This window comes from Chlamydotis macqueenii, chromosome 11 (genome assembly GCF_036417535.1).
Source record: "Chlamydotis macqueenii isolate bChlMac1 chromosome 11, bChlMac1.mat, whole genome shotgun sequence".
Classification (NCBI taxonomy): domain Eukaryota; kingdom Metazoa; phylum Chordata; class Aves; order Otidiformes; family Otididae; genus Chlamydotis; species Chlamydotis macqueenii.
In genome coordinates this window covers 20,070,616-20,091,107 of record NC_141566.1, presented here as the reverse complement: position 1 = coordinate 20,091,107, position 20,492 = coordinate 20,070,616, and the positions used below count along the sequence as shown (strand labels likewise).

Below are 20,492 nucleotides of genomic sequence, written 5' to 3'. Positions count from 1 at the left end.
TGAAATTAGAGAGTGACAACCTATTACTTCTGTGAATTATTATGCCATGGAGTGGCAGGGACGTTTTGGTGTGTAAAGGTTTTAATCTTGTTTATGTTCATTTGAACTTTTGTATGAAATTATATTTTAGAATTAAAATAAGGTCACCAGACACACAGTGTTAAACAAAAATTACCAGGATTGCAAAATCCAGCTGTCAAAAATTCAGAAGCATTTGTGCAACCCTAATTTTGATCCCTTGAGCATTTGGCAAGGTCTTTAAATTATATTATCACATACTGGTTTTTTCCCCAGGAAAACTGCCTGGTTGATGATAGCGAATTGATTGCCCTCTGGGGGAGGCGAGGTTGTGTGATGAAGAGACCTCTCTGTAGGTCTGGCCCTGCCTGTCTGCTGAAGTGGACGCTAGGTACAGAATGTTCAGGGGCCGCGCAAAGGCAGAGAGTCAAGTCTTTGCAGTAAAGGCTGCGTGACACTTCATCGTAGAAGTGAGCTGGCTGGAGCTTCTCTGTGGAGGACTGATTTCTCACAAACACTTGACAAATATGCATAATGTTTGATTGGGTGTTTTCTCCTTCACTAAGGTTCTTTTGCCATAGTATAGTTTTCTTGACGTTTCAAAGTGGCAGTGTTTAGAAATTTTAGGCCACTCAAAATGTTAACTGATGTCTGAAATGTTGTGCTGAGGATGATCTTCAGTAGTCTCTGGACTTCCATTAACTGAAGTGTTTAAGAGAATTAGTCTTTATTTTCTCTTTGCACATGGAGCAGGATAAATAATTACAAATTTTCTACTCTAAAAATAGTTTTTTACTGGTGTTTGTGGTGCTTTTCTGTTGGGAAATGGGAGAGAAGAACATATTTTTACAATACGGTTGTAATATCAGAACAACTGGCTGCAGGTATCAGAACAGATGAAAGAGACTCCACTGTTGTAATGCATTTCTTGGCTATTGCCTGCATTTCAGCTTGGCAGCGTCAAATGGATGTAGCGTGGATTTCAGTCCGGGCTCCAAAGCGTCCTCCCAGGGCCTGGGGTGAGTGCTCACACAACTTAGCCCGTGATAAAGCTTTGCGCTACGGCAGTTACACCAAAATCCCATCCTCTGCCTGCAGTGGCCGATTACTCACTGCGTTCTTTCCTTACAGTCTCTCAAACGATTCACGTTGATGGATTATTATGACCTAGCCGAAACGGTAGCCAGGATATCTTTGAACAGCCATTGCAAAGGGAACGTGCTCCAGAGCTAAAGCATTCCTACAGATTCTAGTTGAGTCAGTTACCGAAACAGAAAAAATCTGCAATAATGAGACTCCTGTGTTTGGACCTGCTCTAACACTTTGGTCAACTTAATGTTCTTAGTCAAGAATTTGGTTTCAGTATCCTTTGTGTTAGCAGCTGGGTTTACCTACGTGTTTATCACTAAACAAGGATGATTCATTTCAGCTGCAGAGCAGCCTCTGCTTTCAAATCTGAATGCTTACATTGGTTAGTAGATTCTTGCAGACATTCTGAAAATATGAAGTACATTATATGTATTTATTTTTATTAATTTCCTTATTGGAAAAAATGGGAAAGCATCTCCTTTTCAATCTTCCAAGGCCTAATTTATTGGATGTTTCAGAGTTGTTTTCACTGTTTGCAATATGGTGTCTCATATTAACATTTCATACTACCAGATGTTTCATTCTTCCTGTTTTAGCACATCATACTTGACCCATTGCAGCTTTGAATGCAAATAGCAAACATGCCGATGCACAGTGCTTGACTGTTAGGCTGAAATAATATGGCAAGGCTAAACTGGTTTTCATTTTTCCTTTTGAATATTATTAATTGCAATGTGTTGACTGTTAATTTAATTAAATGCTTTGTTTTAATATAAGACCATTCTTCAGTTCACTGACTCACCGTTTTATTTAATTAATTGCAAACCTCAAGATTTGATTACTCAAAGTTCTCCTTTAGTTAATTTACTTGTTCACAGAAAAGCTTTCAAAATAATACAAAGGAGAGGCACAGTCTAACTAATGAGAGAACTGAAAAAAATAGCTGTAGCTAGAGTACAAGATTAGCAGATACGCAGGGTCACCTTAAAATCCTCAGAGTCCTTGTATTCACCATCAAAATCCAATTTTCAGTGACTGGACATGAGGTAAACACGGAGGATTCACTGGCATGGGAGACACCCTGGGTACCTCAGTGTGGGAATGCGATGGCGTTTTGGTTTCTCAGCTCTCCAAGAAGGGACTTGCTGATGGGTGGATTGTGATGCTTGCTGGAGACAAGAGACACTGTCCCCTTGTCACCTGGTGCTCAGGGAGGGGGCTGGGTTTGTCACTGCACTGTCACGGGAGGCTGGGCCTGACGGGGGATGCACTATGAACCACCTTGGAGTTGTGATCCTTGGGCCATGCAGTAAATAGTCATCAAAATAGTTCCTGAGACTTCGCAGAGGAGTAATCTTCAGTAGTCTTTTTGTCTGCGTAGGGGATATTTGAGTAGACAGTTAACCAATAACTTCAATAGGATGCAGATAAGGGATAGAGAAGCCTCTCTGATCTTCACGCCCTCTCAAGTACTACGGGTACCTTGGCTTTAGGAGCGGAGGACGTGCTCGGTGGGTCCAGCCCCTGCAGAGGCAGCCGGGCCTCACAGTACGTTCAGGTCTGTTCCGTCTGCAGCGCCCCACAAGCAGTGGGTCTTACCCGGAGCAGTGCGGCGTACTGTGCTGAGTAAACTGAGTGTGGTCCTAATTTGGAACAAAAAAAACCTTACTTGGGAAATTGCTTGTTTCTTAGCTATATTTTAACATGATTTTCTGTGTCTCAGAATACAAGTGCAGCATTTTAATTCAGCGCAACGTGAACATAAAGTGTGCCGGTTTGTGTGTCCTTGAAGGGTTCTTTCAGGGGTAAATGTGTGTGCTGTACAGCAGAGTTATGCAGGCTTGTCAAAGGGAGAGAACACAGCGTCCTGACAAAACTGAAATTACCGCATGAAGATTACTAATGGCAGTTGGTTGTTTTGCCATATGCAGGATGCAGGTGTACCTGAGCGCGCACCGTCGCAATCTGTTTGCAATTGTAATCAAGATTCATAGAGAGCTGACCCAGAACGTGGCTCCGCGATTTCCGCCTTAGCGCTGGGTGGCTCTCAAAGATCCCTACCAGCAGTTGGAGGAGCTCCGCCCTTCCGCCAAGGCCGGCGTGGGATGCGGGCCGCTGTTAGCAGGCCTGGTTCCACTGGCCACATGGTTGCCAGCGGTTTTGAAAACAAACCGCTGCAGTTGTGATGAGCGTCATGCTTTTTTGCTGCTGTTGTTAGTATTGTAAAGGTTGCATGTGTTTGATCAAAGCAGTGCATAGTTTATTTCCTGTGTGTTTAGTGATTCATCACAGCTGGCGGAAGATAACTCAAGGAAGGGAAGTTTAAAGTGTAAACGGAGAGGAAAAACCAGAAGCTTTGAAGTATGTAATCCAGCATGTCACTTTTCCTGGTGATACTTTTTTTTTTTTTTTTTTAAGGTGAAAGTAGAGGGATAGATGTATACGTTACCGCAGTTTTCAAGTGCATGTTTCAAAGTGAGGTATAAGTGAGGTTCTGCTGCTGATAATGATTCATCTGAGAGGATGGAAATGATTCTTCAGCTCTTTGTAGATCTTCAGAGAAGTCAGTTGAAGAATAGCCCTCTTTGCCACAGCTAGCCAGAGCTGAGTCAATTATAGGAAAGAGTTTTATTAATAGTTAAATTAAACAGTAGCTTCAGTAACGTTAGCCACGGCAGTAGCCTTAATTGAAGATTACGCCAGTGGGTGATTTGCCGTACGTTTTCCTCCATTTCAATCAGTAGCGCACCCTTACTGCTGAAACCATTTGCTTTAAGCTCAGTTTTCTTAGCCATCTCTGCTTCAAGTTTATGCCTGACTGCGCGGGATCTTCAGGCTGTAGTGCTTTCTGCGTTAGGACTGTGCTTTAGACTTAACGCTGGAGCAGAGTGACTTTGGTGTGGCAGATGGCACAGCATAGCTTTCTGATACATCACTGTTTTTTGGCTGTTGTCCTTACAGCAGCTGTGTCTGGTTAGGGAGCTCAGAAATGCCTGACAATAATTACCTTTAATTTCTGCAGGCGGCATCATGGTGATTTTGGGACTGTGTTTATTCTTTTCTGTTTGCTCCTTGGTACCCTTTCTGCCTTCATTATGCTTCTGACACAACTGTTCAGTAGAAGTTTGTGGGTTTGGGGTTTTTTAATGCAGTACCCTGGATAATTTTGTGTCTTGTCTTTTCACTGAACGTTTTACTAAAGGTCTGAATTGACTTTCCATTCCCTGTGTATCTCCTCATGAATAGTTTCTTTACTCTTTTGAATATTTAAACTAAGTAGAGGTAGGTTTAGATTAGATATTAGAAAAAAAATTTTTACAATGAGAGTTGTAGAGCACTGGAACAGGTTGCCCAGAGAGGTGGTGGATGCCCCATCCCTGGAATCGTTCAAGGCCAGGTTGGATGAGGCTCTGAGCAACCTGACCTAGTCAGGGATGTCCCTGCTCCTTGCAGGGGGGTTGGACTAGATGACCGTTGAAGGTCCCTTCCAACTCTAACTATTCTATGATTCTGTGATTCTAAGTAGTTTTATGACTTACAGTATGAAGAACCTGTATAAATACTGAGCTAGATGAAAATATTTACTGGGATATTGGTTCATCGGTGTGTATTTGGGTACATGCAAGTGATAATATGGTACGATAAAAACCTCCGTGTTCAGACTCTATTTTTTGGAATCTTTAAAATAAATGTGAGTTCTTTGCAAATTGATGAGAAGTTTAAAATGAAAAGAGCTGTGAGCAGGTACAGGTTCTGAAAATGCTTTAGTGATGGCTAGGAATCTGAAAATGTTTTAGTGGTACCTGGAAACTTGGAATTGATTGGGATAAGGAGGAAAAGTACAGATGTGCAGGTAGGTGGGCATCGCAGAGGTGCCTGGAAAGCTTGAGTACAGTAAATTCCTCAGAAGGCTCCTGTGGATGCTTGGTTTTTTGAACTTCCTGAAAATAATGTGACATGCGTTCAAAGCGCCAGCCCGCTTCCTTTTTCTAGGAAAAAAGTGGAAAAGTTTATAGACTATTTCATCTTCTCCAGAAAGGATGTGAACAGTTTTATCATTGAAGATTTAGTCTTTGATGGATTAAGTGTGAATGATGTCATCCAGAGAATTTGTAAAGACAGGAGTTTAAGTATCAGGATTTTATATCTGCCTGATAGAAGAAAAAAAACCCGTAACATACTGCAGTAATTTGATACTGTTTGGAAGAAAATCTGATCTCTTTCTTACTGACCAAGTCAAAATGATAAAACTTTAAAAAGTTTACTCTTACGAAAAAAAAAGATATTTGGGATCTAAATAATAATTAAAAAATCATGGTAATGATCGTAACCTGTAGCCTGATGCTACTCTAATTCCTCTCTTTTACTGTTCAAATTTAATTGGATTTTACTTACTAGACAATCTTCTACTAAAAACCTCCTTAATTCTGTAAATTTGTGCTGGTTTTAGTGGTCCGTTCAAGGTGAGCTGGAGTTTGTAGTTACCCATATTGTACTTTTCTGACGTTCCCAACATAATTTTTTCCAGTAGCAATAACGCTAATCCAAACCAACAGACTTCAGAAAAAGACAAAATAATATTTGGATATGGAATACAGTAGTACAGCATTGATTGGTCCGTGATAATTGACTTCCAGCTGATGAAATTGCAGTGCTGTACCTTACTAGTGTACTTGGAAATTCTGTAGCAGCTAAGTCAAGCAGAAAGTGATCAAAGTGACAAAATGATCAAAGTGACAGGAAATGATATTTAAAAGTATAATCAAAAGAGATAGCATTAAATAAATATTTCTTTATGCTATACATGAAAAAAGAAAAAGCAACACGAAAGAGTTTTTAAAAATGCTTAGAATGGGGTACTGAAATAACTCAAGTTGAAAATAGTGTTCAGAAAAACGTTACATAACTGGATTAAGACTGTGTATTGAATTTATGTGACATATTCTCACTGAAAGGAATTGGTTTGTTCTTCATATTTTCAGTGCTGCGTTGTATGGTATGATACTGCATTTTATCTATTTATGTTTTCCCAGGTCTGACAGCAGCTGCCATGGCAGAGGCTATGAAGTTACAGAAAATGAAACTGATGGCAATGAATAGCCTGCACGGAAGTGGAAGTCAAAACGGAACAGAATCCGAAAACGAAGAGCTCAATTCTAACGCAGGTAAGTCATGCTCCGTGTGTGAGCTGTAGGGGAGCTATTCACACGTTTGTGGGAAACAAAATAAAAAATCTGTCTCAAGTTCTTGTGCTCTTTTATTTTGTAAGCTTTGCTTTGCCAGTGTGAAATCAAAATTACTGCACCCGTTTCTTCAGTATTCCTTCAGTTTGCCTCCTAAGAGCTACCTGAATTAATTTTTTGAAAAATACTGGTGAAGGATTGTTTTCATTATGGTAGAATAGACATTTCAAACTGTTCCCTAAATATATTGGTAGTAACAAAAGACTTCTCCATTGGCAGTAATACAGTGAATCTGGAGTTTTCCTGTAAATGATAGAAAGTTTCCAGAACTCATTGTGAGTTCCACAGTTCACTGGAGAAAGGTAAGGTAGGGAATGCTATATCACCAGCTTTCTGGGTTTTCTGCATTTTGTTCTTTCCGTGAACGGATATTTGCAAACCACAGCTATGAAGGTGAGTCATGATGAATGTTTGTTATGGCCTACCTGGCAGGAGTAACTTTGGGTAGAAGGTGCTGACACTGAACACGTGTTCAACCTGTAGTACTGTAAGCGTTGGTATAAACTTGGACTAAGTTCCCCAAATCCCAGCTCCACAAGAACAGGGTTCGAAGTTTAAGTCAAAAGTGGATACTTTGAAGAAGATATCTTCTTTATTTAGTCTAATGTTCTTTCCAGGTGAATAGAAGAGATTTTTATTTGGATAGTGTGGAGAACCTAGAATAAGATAGATCCATTTTGTCTCAGAAAGCTGCTGGATACCTGTTACAATAAGGGCATGTTCACCTGGACTCACTTTTTTTGACACAAACAATGCTACACTCTTCTTGGGGAACTTAGGCACCCTTTGTTTTCGTTATCAATTCAAGAGCAGAGGCATTGTCTGGTCTCTCATTGCGTTCCGATCTCCCATCAGCATTCACACGTCTCAGAAGTCACACATGCGTCTCCAAAGACGAAACCACTCTAACCGTTTGCTTGCTTGGATGGTGTATAGTGTGTGTGCGTTGTACCATCAAAATGGTAATTTATTAGACCAATAAAGCAGCAGCTGGGAGGTCTTAGACTCATTTTCTAAAGGAATAACTTTGAATTCATGACAAATTATGCACAAAGCAGGCTTTCCAAAAGTGGTATTGCCTTTTGCTAATTTTGTGTGCTCATCTGTATTGAAGAAATCTGGCTTTTAATTCATGCATTAAACCCTTCCCCAGCTTTCTGTTATGTAGGGTATGTATTTCTTATTCACCTCTCAGACTCGAATCAATTAGTGCATATTGAAGTCGGGAAAAAAGCACTGAAAAAGCATATTTGTAACTTAGAGTCTGTCTGTAGGTCAGAATGAATTACGAAGTTTCAGTGAACGCTAAGGAAGATGAGTGAAGATAGAATTCCTACAGAAAAGCAGGGAAGCTTTATCCAGAAAAGATGTAGGGTTAGTATTAGGGTTTTTTTAAAGCTGTTGTACAAAAGCTTGCTGATTTGAATGTTCATGGTTTGCTATGTTACCTGATATGGCAAAATTTGTGTACTTCATATGGGGAGAATCTAGAGTACTTCAATATTATTATTTTAGGTACCTCGTTGGCAGGTTTTATGTCCTGCCAGCCTTTCAGCAATACGTCAGGACTACGCACGTTAAATGGAAGTTCTCTGTGGTTTAGCAGTGCAACGGGTTCTACAGCTGACTCAATACCAATTTAAATATTTGCAGAAATGACCACTGACTTTAGCTGAGGTTACAGTGGGGCCCGGAGATAAGGGTTTGGTGTCAATTATGTAAAGATCTGTACTCAAATTCTTTCCCCTTTCCATTGCTTCATTCAGTAAAACTGCCAAGAGCAGAGTGCCGGTGTTGCTTGCAGACAGAGAAATAAGTCCTTAACAGAAAGAGCTACTACTAATCATATTAAAAACCACAATTTCTCCTCTTCTTAGTGTTGGCAATGCATGGCTTCTCTCTTCATTGGAGGATCGTTTTTTAAGGTTTTACATTAAGCACATACAACAGGATATGTCAAAAGGGAAAACCAAAATGAGAGGAATCTAAAACTTAACTCTACGCTTCGCTGTCCAAAATAACTGAGGGGTTGTCAGATACTCACTGTAGAAAACTCACTGGAGAATGAGGTGGGGCGTGAAGAGACTGGGTGTTTTGTCTAGAAGTTGATATCCCTTTTGTAACTTGGGTTCACTGTGAAGAGAACACCGTGATAGTTCTGTGTGCATGAAACCTTCACTAAGTGCTTGTTTTGCTCTAGACTCTTACAGTTTAAATGACTATTAAAAACAAAATGGGGATGTGAAATGAGAAAGAAAATTGAATTTTGAATTTTTTTTTTACTAAGAAGAGTAAAAAGAAACAGAGTAAAGGAGTCAGAAGCTTCATAAGTGAGGAGAACATTTTATTTTAGGAGGGAGACCTACAGTTTCTTTGATTTGAGGTTGTGTTTAATAGCTTCTGTAATGGCTGCAACATGACTCTGCATCTAGATTCCAGCATGAATAACAACCTGTTCGTGTTTCATTTAGCTCCAAATGAGAAATTCTGTCTTTTATTGTTTTAGGAAATTAGTCTGTGTACTATTGCTCCTGGAACTTTATAATTAATCACTAAAGGTTATGGTTGTGGAGAGTTTGAGGGAAATAGATGTCTGAATTATAATTGTAGCTGTCAAATCAGAAATATAGTTATACAGAGCACAGGACCTTTTACTTCCTTTGGTTTTGGGTTGGTTTTTTTTTTTTTTTTTTTCTTTTTACTGTAACAAAGACTTGAAGGGTTGCAGCTTTACTTAAAAAAAACCCCAAACTATAGAGATTGTTGGCTTTTTACCTCAGTGTTTCACATTGACTTCTTGTGGTGAGCGTATGATACAGCACCACTGAATGTTTCACCTTAGGATGTGCGCCTTCCTCCTTGTTCTGTGGCCTGGTAGATGAGTGGAAAAGTCTCTTTTGCTGCTGTTTGTTTTGAATTTAAAATGTAATTGATCAGTATTAAGTCCTGAGGCATTATTGTCAGGTTTTTTGTGAGAGTGTTGTTATATGCAGGCCATTAGTAGAATAAAAAAGCGGTGAGGCTGTCTTGTCATGCTCATTTCAATCCCCACCTGTATCTGTTGAAGTCAGTATGAAATAATTTCGGATTTGCTTCTTTAGTAGCGCCTAGAATGTAACTTCTGTGGTTTCTTTCTCTGTGTATGTGCACCTATGATGATGGAATTTTTTCAAGAATTTCTGTATCAGAAGCCAGAATTCCTGCTATGAATTTAAAATCTGAACTCTGGCTCTCAGGATCCCTGGCTATAATTCCTCAGATATTTTCTTGTCCTCTAAGAAGTTACAGGTGTGGGATTGAACCTTACAAGTGTGTCTAAGGAAGTGGGGAGTACATGTGGCACTTCTTTCCCTGCTTCTAGTCCAGCTGTGCTGCTTTTGCCATCAGGTCCTACCTGCCTCCTTTTTGGGATATTACAGTCATCTCAATAACGGTGGAGTTCAGTACTGGAATTTTCTAAATATCTTATTTTTAAAGAACATGCTGCAACAGACAATACTGAAACTGTGAGAAAAAAAAATATACCCCCCTCCCCCCCAAAAATAAACCAACCCCACATGTATTTCTTAATTGCAATAATACCTTAGTTCACGGTGTTGTGGAGAATGTTGTTTTACATCTGAACGTTAATGTGCTCCTTCCACTCTCTCTACAGAAGAGAGATTTTTTTTTTTGCACCTTCCTACTCATCATATGAAGTGTTGAAGCAAACTTCTCAGGCAGTTGGAAATCTCGTATTTAATCAGGCACTATAGGTTCTCTGGCCCCACAGTCCAGCCGATCTGTGCTAGCTGTTCCTTGAGACTTAGTGTCTGGCTGCATCTTCTTGTAGCATCTAGGAAAGAAGGTTGAATCTGGAGAACTGTGCAGTTTCGTAGGTGTCTTAAAGTTGGAGAAATTACATCCCTCTGAAATCTCAAATTCCCGATGGCCATAAGTCTTCATAATCCTGTTCCTCCTTTTTGGCTACTCCATGCGTGTCCTTGGAGATGAGGCGTTTGTTGATGGCACTCCGTACACACATCTGAGGATGGCCTTGAGTCCAGAGGGTTGCCATCGCAAGGCGGGTCGTGCTGTAAAGCGTCACTGATAATATGTGCCAGGAGTGATGTGGCTTTTCGTATTCCTCTTTGGAAAAGGAGCAAGATCAAGAGTTCGTAGCTGGCAGCTGAAGCCGGGCATACTGGATGTGTGTGCAGATCTCTCAAAGCCCTGCCATGTCATCAGTTCTGTTGTTCTACAGAAATAAGATAAACAAAACAAAACCTCTCTGGTACACAGAAGTGTTCATAAAGATCATCTCTTTCATCATCCTGCAGTAGTGATAGTAGGTGAAGTGTATTGCGGAAATTAGCATATAGTTGCCTGGGGAAATTTGAAACTTGTTTGAAATGAGAGCTTTTTTTTAATAGCATGGCAGCAGGTAATTTGTACAAGTGTGTGACAGAACTGGAACGTGAAGGATAGATTGCAAAATACGGTGTTGCTGATGTTACCTGAACATCCTTTCAGCTGCGTGAGCAGAGGAGGATCAGCGCGCGGCAGTCCGTGACAGTACCTGTTTGTACAAAACCTCTGCAAAGAATAAAGCCGTTGCTTCCTTCTGTTGGCTTTGCGAGTTAGCATGCATGATTTAATAAATGTGTTTTGCTTTCCCAAGAGAGATATCAAACGGTACTAAGTGTTTCAGTGGTATTTCCTTAGGAAGTCAAAATGTTATTCTGTATGTAGAGTCTCGTTGCTTAATTTCCAGACAAGGAGCTAAGTTACGCAGAAAAGAAAGGAAAAACACTCCAGCTTTTGGCATATGAGGATCAGAGAAAAAGCTCTTCATAGGGAAAAAAAAAAAGTGTTACCTTTTTATCCTTTTTTTCCCTTCAGTACCTGCCATGCAGTTTTCTCATAAATGCAAACATCCTTCACAATCTGTTTAAAAAACCACAAATACATCACTCCGAGGAATATTTAGGGAACTATCAGGAGGGAAAAAACTCATTGGTTTAATGGAACGCTGTCAAGGAAAATCAGCATCACAAACGACACAGGGGCAGAATTGATACTTTTGCACTGACATGTTAAAAGAAAATCCCATGCATTATTTAGAAAACCCAGAAATCTGTCAGCTGTATGATTGCCGAGTTAGCAGAAGCAGGAGGATGCTGCTCAAGTTGAAAAGAAACGCGTAGGCACAGATCCATATTGTAACCTTTCATGTTCTCCACCCACCATGAATACCCAGCTATTACACGGTCAGCATTTTTTAGTTTTTCTCTTTTAACATTTTCAAGTGCTTGAAAAGTCAAAAGAGGTAGGTCTTTTCTTCTAAAAAGCAGGATGCCAAGGCTGTTATTTTATTGTAAGAGTAAAAATGACAAGACCAGAGAAGAGATTCTTTTAATCCTTGAGTGCTGTGCAGACTTCATGAAGTCATTTTTCCTGTTGTTAAAGCAAGTGTTTGTGTGTGACTCGAGCACAGAGTTATTGTTTCAAAGATGAGCTTTTTATTTAAAGAACACAAAACGTTCATGCCATTTTAAAAATATAGCCAGTCAGAACTACAGTTAATATTTTTAGAATCAGTGGAAAAGCTGGTGAAGCATACATTTGATTTTCTTTAATTGTCCTTTTGCCAGGAGGAATACATACAGTCTTGAAGTAAGAGAGAATTTAATATGGTTTGTTTTCTCTGCTGTCTCATCCAAAACTAGACTTGTTTGCAGATACATTAAAACATTACATTCTAAAAATTCAGCCCTCTGTGCTATTTGTTGAGACGTGTACCTGCAGTGGTGGTGGGGCGGGTGAAGATTCTTGCTTTCCGTGCTGGAAGTTGAGGGCGGCGCAGCGTGGCGAGTGGCCCTCCCCGGGGATCAGAAATTGGTTCAGAGCGCTTCGCGGCTTCTGCTCAGCCCGTCGGTCTGGGGTGCGTTTCTCCAGGGGAGGCTGTCGCTGCGGTAGGACTGGGCCATGTCACACCGTGCATCTGAACGAAAAAAAAACCAACTTCCGAAGCTCCTGGATGAGACGTTGGTTCTTCTGGGCTGACTCACAGCACGGAGGTGGGGGGCAGCATGCTGGAGTCTGATGTACGGATGAGGCTCCTGTGGATAATCAAGGCGTGTACGGTCCCGTGAGTGACTGGCTGTAAGTCAAGCTCTGTGAGAGTGGTTCTCCCAAGGTCGTAATACTTGAAGATTCACATAGTGATGAAACTCAGTGACTTTCAGGATGCACTTCCATACGTAGACTGGGAGATGTGGTTTCTTGGAAGTTTCTTGAACCCACTTGCAAATGATAACTAAGACATTTGAAGCTTTCCTTTTCAGTGAAAATGGAGTTGAAGGAACTAAAACTAAGCTTTACCCGTTGCTCTTTGTCAGAAAATGTGCATGGTTATTGAATGATACAGAGCGATGAATTCCCCGGAGATAATGTCAGTGAGGCCTTCCTGAAGCCAGGGACTGATAATTTTGGAGGAGAAGGTTGATGCACTGTTTTCTAATATACAGCTCCTCCCACATTAACCAGGAAGCAATAAGCTGTTTGCTTGGTTTGGTTGTACCTTGTTTTCATTCTGCTGTATTCTCTTCTATTTCTTCCTAATGATGATGGCTTTCATGGGCCATCGCGAGAACCCAGCTCTGTGTAAGCTTAGAAACAAGATGCACATCTATTTCTTTGGCAGATCAGGTTTTTCCGGAGAGTGAGTATCAGTGGATAGTTTCTGCTGAGGTACCCAACCACTGGGCAGGATTTCATACCAGGAATTTTAGGATGCTTTAGCGAACCACACTTTCAGTGGAGTGCAAAAGTGAACTTGTTTCTTACCTGCCAACTATTTTAAGGTCCCATTTTAGATAGATTCTTAAGCAGTTACCTGTTGAGTGCATGTGAGTACTTTGCCTTTTTAAGTATTCTTATTCATTTAAATATGAACGTAAATACGTTGTAGTAGATGTATATGATTCACACACAAGTGCTGATTCATCAGCTAATATTTATATATTTGCATTGACTGACTCCGAACTGTGAGAAATACAAAGGAGCTCTGCCTGTAGTTTTAAAACTAATAAAGGAAATAAAACTTTGGACAACTTCTGACAAGGGAATTCTCTCTGTTTTTCTCTAACTCTGAGGTATCTTTTTCTTTGAGAGGAATTTCTGTTTCAGATTTTTTACACTTATCCTACACATGATGAAATTAATTGATGTTTTTATAACATCATAAGCTAATGTAAACTGCTTTAAAGATCAAACAAATTTAGGTGTTGTCTTATATAGAGTCCTTTTCTAAAAAGTTTGTGCTGAATGTCTAAACTCTGGTTTGTGTGAATGCTTTTTGAATGGGTATTTCTCAAGGGTGTGTTTTAAATGGATTCCTGACAATTAGATGCTGCTGCGTGTTTATGAATGGAGAATATATATACTTGTAAGTTTACATTTCACCAGTTAAACATATCGCACAATCTACCTCTTGAGTGTATTTTGGCTGCTACCTTTTTTGAAGTCAAAGAACTGCTGCTTCTTGTTTCCAGAGTACATTTTTTTTTCCTAAACACAGAATTCCTTACAGTGATTTCTAACTTTTACTGGAACAAATTCAATATAGAAAGTCAAGATTCTTATCTATTAAAGAAAAACAAAACCTTCCTAAGGCCAAATGAAATACCCCTGAGTGCACACGGCAGAACCATAAACAACCTCTCTAGATTCTTGCCATATCCACTATCAGAACTAAGTGCAGCAAAAGATAGACTAATGACAAAATGCAAATGGTACGGCTAAAGTGCGTAGAATTGAGAGCTTTCACATGTCTGTCACCTTTCAGATCCTTTACAAATTTATAGTCTCAGAGAGCAGAGGTCTAAATCTTCAAAGCTTGAAAAACAGAGGTGCAGCATGAACTAATCTTCATTTTTTCCCCTATCTTCTTACAGCAGCACTAATGGAAATGTATTTTGTTTAATGACTCTGAAATCCTGTTTGTAATTAGATGTGGGAATTGGTCTTACTTTGTAACAGATGATACTGGAATAATAATATGAGAGATGCTACGCTGAGACCACTATCCTCCTGAATCTATATCATTTTTCATTTTATTGACAGGAAATGTGTTCCTGGAACAAAGAGATTGATTTTAAAGAGTAGAAAAATAATGTCTAGTAAAAACTCAAAACATTTTAGCATTACTTTAAGTATATCACAAGAGCACATTAACCTTTTCACTGTATTTTTAATTTTAGTAAACAGTCATCTTATAATTGTTGCTTTGTCACTGATAGGATCCTTGAATTAATGCTCCGAAAGGTGGGGAACTGTAATTAATGACAGGGTGCATACAATTAAAATGCATATCATATTTCAGAAGGATTATTCAAAATAATTAATTTTGCGTGTTAAAATACTTTTACAGTTGTAAATGAAGTAATTAGGAGCGGGCATAGAACACGTGAGTGCAGGCTGAGCTCACACAGTCCCTTCAGAGTATTCGTCGTCTTCGCCAGGTCTCGATGTCATAAATCATTTTGGCCACTGCAGAGCCAAGGCTACGCTTTTTCCTTGGTTATAATTTTCACAGTTGTTAGTAGGTAGGTATTTGTGGTCAGTATAAACCTGCCGAAGGAAAGCAGGTTGCTCAAAAATATCCCTCATTGAGACGAGGTCTCATGTTTCTGTGCAAGGCACGTTGCAGGGGGCCATACTTACCAGAGAAGTGCCAAACTTAGGACTTCCAGTATCAATTTTTATCCAGACCAATAGAGATTAGATGCACTGCACTTCAAAAGGAAAAATCATTCCAGTTTAGACATTTTTGTAGGCTTATGCGACTGCTGAAGGAGATGCTGTGAAGAGTGCTGCCCTGCCCTTCAGGGAGCAGAGCTCTGCTCTGCAGGCACGTGTGGGGTGAGGAGGAGTCCTCCGGCACCTCTGCCTTTCTGCTCTTCAGGCTTACTGGGAAAGGGAAGGGAAGCAGAAGTGTGGTCCAGATCTACCTCTCTGAAATGCATTTTGCACTTCATGTTAAGCCATTGTTGGATAAAAGCAGAAGTGGTCCTGGGAGCAGGAGCCAGCACCTGGTGATCAGATCAACTCTATTACTTAGAGATGCCAAAAACGCGAAGTACGCTAGTTTCAACTCGGTGATTTGCAGATTTCCCACAGTGCTACCAAAGAACAAGAACAGTAGAGAACCATATGCAAAATGCAACTTTTTTGTGTGTGTGTGTGTCTTTGTATGTATTCTGTTTCAACAAATCCTTGTCTCTATCCTTTGCACAAGGTAACATATTTGTTTATGCGTTAGCGTGCTTAACCAGTGTGGTTGAATTTCCCGTTTCAGTATGTAAGGAATCCAGTACGTAAAGAATTCGAGTATGTCAGGAAAAGCAAGTATTAGCGGTAGTGTTCTTTGTCAATACTTGTGAGTCAACTTCAATCTCACATTGATGACGTTTTAACCATAAAAAATACTTTAATATTTTAATAACCTTCTAAAGTTGGGAACATTCTAGTTCTTGTTAAGGCATGTATAAGTTAGGATGAAAACTGGCATATTACTTTTGATGTGGGCCACGTGCCGAGTCCCCCAAAGGACGGCACTGACGGTGATGCAGCTGCCAGCAGCAGGAGTCTCAGGAATGACAATTTTAATCTTTTTATTTAAAAAAAAAAAAAAAACTCCCGTAAAATACAGTTAATTTATATTTGAGGTGAGAAATGTTTGTGGTGTGATCGTTTGGAATATTTTCTCACTCAAAAGAGTAGCATTAATTCAAAAACCCCTTTTCACAGTGTGGGGTTTTACTTAAGGATTCAGCACTAGATTTTTGCGGAGTGCCCTGAACTGACATTTTTGCAGCTGAGATCCCGTAGCAGTTTTGCTTGCAACAGTTGGTGCTGATTCAGTGTCTAGCTGATCTGTGAATTTGATGAGGCAGAAGTCACGGTGGTCTCAGGCAGTTCTGCCTTCACTTGCACCCACAAAGGCAGGCATCCCTCGGTTCTGGAGTAGGGACTGTGTGGGTAAACAGGACACAGATCAGAACTTCGTTACTTTTCATAGAATACCTTGGCTACCTTGAATAGTTATATTCAAGTTGTGTTTTTCTTTAATAAAGTTTTGATCCATAAGAAAATCAGGATTATGCATTTATTTCTGTGATTTTAAAAGTAAGCATCTGACAGTTTTGCATAATAGGTTATGCTTTCTGCTCCATGTTCTGCTTAAAAAAAGCTGGAATCCAAAGCTGTGAGTGACATTTTGGTAGAATTTTAGCAAGTACAGTCATTACCAAATTAAAAATAGACACAGGTGGGTAGTCTATGTTTTTAGCTCCTTTAAATTAAAAAAAAACCCCACCAACCCCAAACTGTATACAAGAGCAGCAGTTTGCCAGATCGTTCTATTTACAGTTATGGAAGACCATCAGTGTTGTCCTCGACCGAGAATAAAATTACCTGTATCACCAGAGTGTGTTAGAAATCTTTAATTTCCATGGCTGTGACTATTTTTTTTCTCAAATTAAATTCTTATTCTTGATTCCTTAGAAGCTTAATTTAAATTAGTAAGTTCACTGAAGAATATTAAAACATAGTCGGCTTAGTTATGGAGAAGAAAATCTTGCTGGCATCATACAACTGAAGTTACTAATTTGTCCGTAATCTAAAGGGAAAATGCATGGAATTTTTAGTACGTTTCAAATGCCATCTTAATGTGTTTATTATCTTGAAAATATAACCAATATTATGTTAACTGGTAAGGAGCTAATATGTCTTTTAGGATGGCCAATTTGTGTATTAAGTTTTTGCAGATACGTGTTTCATCTTGGGAGGCACAGTAAGCTTGCGCCGCGTGGTTTAGAACAGCAGTATCTTCTCAGACTGGGGTGTTTCCTTGAGGAGAGGAGTAGGAGTAGGTAGGGCTCTACCTCAACCCTTCTTGCAGCTGAAGAAGAGACCGTCATGTAGGATAACGATCCCGTGCTGCGGATAACCCTGCAGCGCGGTGTGTACGTTGCGGCGTGCGCATCTGGTTGAGGTGGTAGATGCGGTTTGGCGGTGGCAGGGTGAGTTTGGGACGGGCCCAGTTTGGCCCTGCCTCTGGATCTGGTCGCTGTACTGCAGTTTGCAGTGTTCAGGAACACAGGAAAAGAGTTCTTACAAACTCTTGGTGAAGCAAGAACTCTGCCAGCATTAGGTCTGACTGGTAGTTGTCCAGCTTAATTTTAGAAATTTTATAGACTGTAGGCCATTTTTCCTAACGTTTAGCCCAAGTCTTCCTTGTTGCAGTCCTTCCTTGCTGTGACTGCTTCTGTACACTGTGGGTATGGAGAACAATTTATTCCCTTTTATTACTGAGCATGTATTTTATCTCTTATGAGTCTGCTATCTGTCTTCCCTTCCCTACATTAAACAAGCTGCTCTTCTGAACGTGGCTCATGCTGATGAATTTCTGTCCCCTGGTCCATCCTCACCGCGCTCCTCTGGCATCTCTCCAGCTGATTCACATCCTGTTGGTTCCCAGCCCAACACGGTGCTTCGGTCAAGGCCATGCCAGAGCTCAGTGCAACGATGTAGAGCAGGATAGGGAGGAAGAATTTCTCCCAGTCATACATACAGCTGTCTTCTGTAAACGTGTGAAATGCTTACTCTCCTGACGTTTTCTGGAAGCAAGATACTGCTGACCTGTGTTCACCTGCAGTCTACTGTAGTGTCTAGATTTTCTTTTTTCCCCTCACCCCTTCTTTTTTTTCTTTTTTTTTTCTTTTCTTTTCTTTTTTTTTTCCCCAGAACTACACAGGCAGTCAAATCCCATTGTGAATTTGTGAGGATGGCTCTTCCAGCCTTTTGTCTCTCCTGACCAAATGTTCATATTACGTGTCTTTTAGATGTTCACAAAGCACAAAGTTTTAGATAAATTTTAATAAAGATCCAGAGTTTTGGATAGGTTGGTTAATTGTGCTTTGTATGCTTATGGAATAAACTCTGACATGCTAACATCTGCCCTTGAGTGTGAAGCATTTCATTCGGTTGAGTTTGGCCGTTTGATAGTTCATTGTGTCTTTGGGGGTTGTCTGGAGGTGTGTTCTGAAGATAAATTAAAATTGAAACTGAAAATCAACATTTCCTGTTTAGATCATGTGCATGTTTTAAGCTCTACAGAGCCATCTGCAATTAATGCTCTTTGTTGTATATCTTCTGTATTTACAGTATATTTGACAATAAAACCTTTTTTGACATTTAATCAGTAGCAGAGTTGTTCTGCTCTCATTATGTATTCATGAACTTTATCACCAAGACAAGACATAAATGTTGAGCCTGCCTTTAAGATCAGACATGCATTGATATTTAAAACCCAGATTTTTTTTTTTTTTTTTGCATGTGTTCAGCATTTGTACAATAGAAAAATGCGACTAGATTCTTCTTTTTACGAAGATGCTCACGCTGCTGTAAGGATGGAGACAAGTGAAACTTCGGGGGCTAGTGAAACGCCCACATGCCTGTATGAGAGCTGTATGTTCCGTTACTGATGTCATGGGACATGAGAGGCTCCGTTCTCACCTTCTCCTATAAGGCTTATAAGATTAGTTAAGTTGTGATTTGTTTTCTTAGATTTCAGGTGGAAATGGGAAAGACAGTAGGAAGAAATGTTCTGTGGTTCCTATGGATCTCTTTTCTGATTGGCTGTTCCAAGAATTTGATGTGAAGGAGATTTTGACATGTCATCCTTCAGAAATATTCCCATCTCTTGTATTTTTCTTTATTTTGACAGCGTAGGTATTTTTTAGAAGTTGAATGAGGGGGAATATTTCTCGATATTGAATCTAACTTTATTCCCTTTCTCTGTGAAATCCTAGATCCAGGGAGAAAAGTCCTTTAGAAAACCGTAGGATAGCTAGCACAAGTAGAATTTTTAGTTTCATTTTTTTATAAACACCGAATATATCTGAGTATGTACTGTATGTTAAAGAACATCTCTGTGTTAGTGAGATATTGACCTTTAATAGAAAAATATTATCTGAACAGAAGGGCATTTGCCTGAAACTTCTAGTTATCTTATATTTAGGAGGGTGATCTCCAATGAGCCTCTCTGAATTTAAACCCAGCGATTCTGTCCGTAGAAGAAATATTTGCATTGTCCTATAGCTAGCGACTGATACTGATTTTCTGTCCAACTAACTAACAGCTCTTCTTTCTTCTAAACTGCCTTCCATAATTACAGCCCAAACCCTGCCCCTGTACTGCATAAATGGAAAATCCAAGTCATCAGATAGCACTGACTCTTCAGTTTGGATTAAAAAAAGTATTTTGTTTGTTAGATGGAGTTATAGCACTGAAATAAATGGTTGGTGCAGTTACACAACATCTCACCTTCAAAATTTAATCACGTGCAGGTGCCATTTATTTTTCATAAGCTTCCCTTTTAATATGATTCATTAAATATCTTTCTTTTTTTTTCCCCTACTGTTTGTTCATCTGTTTTGGGTGTAGAGTCCAGGCATTTATTTCCCCTCTGTGTTAACGTATGATGTGTTTAATGTAAAATTATTTTAAAATAATGTTCGTATTACTTAAATAATTTCAAATGTAAAAGTTTGAAATTGCAAGTCTGTTCTACTGTATCCTATTTCTTACACATTTGTCCTGGAATTTTTACTGGGGCTGATTTCTTTACTTTTCAAGAAAATTTCTCTTTTCAATATCCTCCCAATCACAACACATTTCATTTAGAAAATTCCCCTGTAGAGAGGAGCTCCTCCAGCATGCAGCAGAAATTTTTGCAACTGGTCGGAAGCCGTTTGTTCCCGCTCCCCGGCAGGGCAGGGGCGCTGGCGGACAGAGATACCCCGGCAGAAGGCGCGTGCTGCTTTGCTCTCCCGCTTCACTCTTGAACAGCTCTGAGTCTCAGCACTTTGGGAACAAGGCAATTTCCCTTCATCCCGTCTATAGTTCTACATGGCTTTTTCTGAATCAGTGTGCGAGTTGGTAAAGAGGGAACTTAGGTTCCAGATGAATTATTTTTTTTATTATTTTTTATTATTATTATTATTTTTAAGATTTCCTGATAGCCAATAGACTGTCTTTGCAGATGCTGCTATTTCCTCTCCTGTGCCTGTTGGCGGTTGAATGTGGTCTGAATTC

At 39.8% G+C, this 20,492-nt stretch overlaps 1 protein-coding gene across 2 annotated transcripts in view; it reads left to right on the top strand.

Moving 5' to 3' along the window:
* Positions 1–20,492, top strand: part of DACH2 (dachshund family transcription factor 2) — a 269,269-nt gene that overhangs the window by 168,001 nt on the left and 80,776 nt on the right. For both annotated transcript variants that reach the window (XM_086756246.1, XM_086756247.1), the window contains exon 3: positions 6,141–6,272. In XM_086756246.1, coding sequence (XP_086612372.1) covers positions 6,141–6,272 — 132 coding nt within the window. The remainder of the gene's footprint in view (positions 1–6,140; positions 6,273–20,492) is intronic.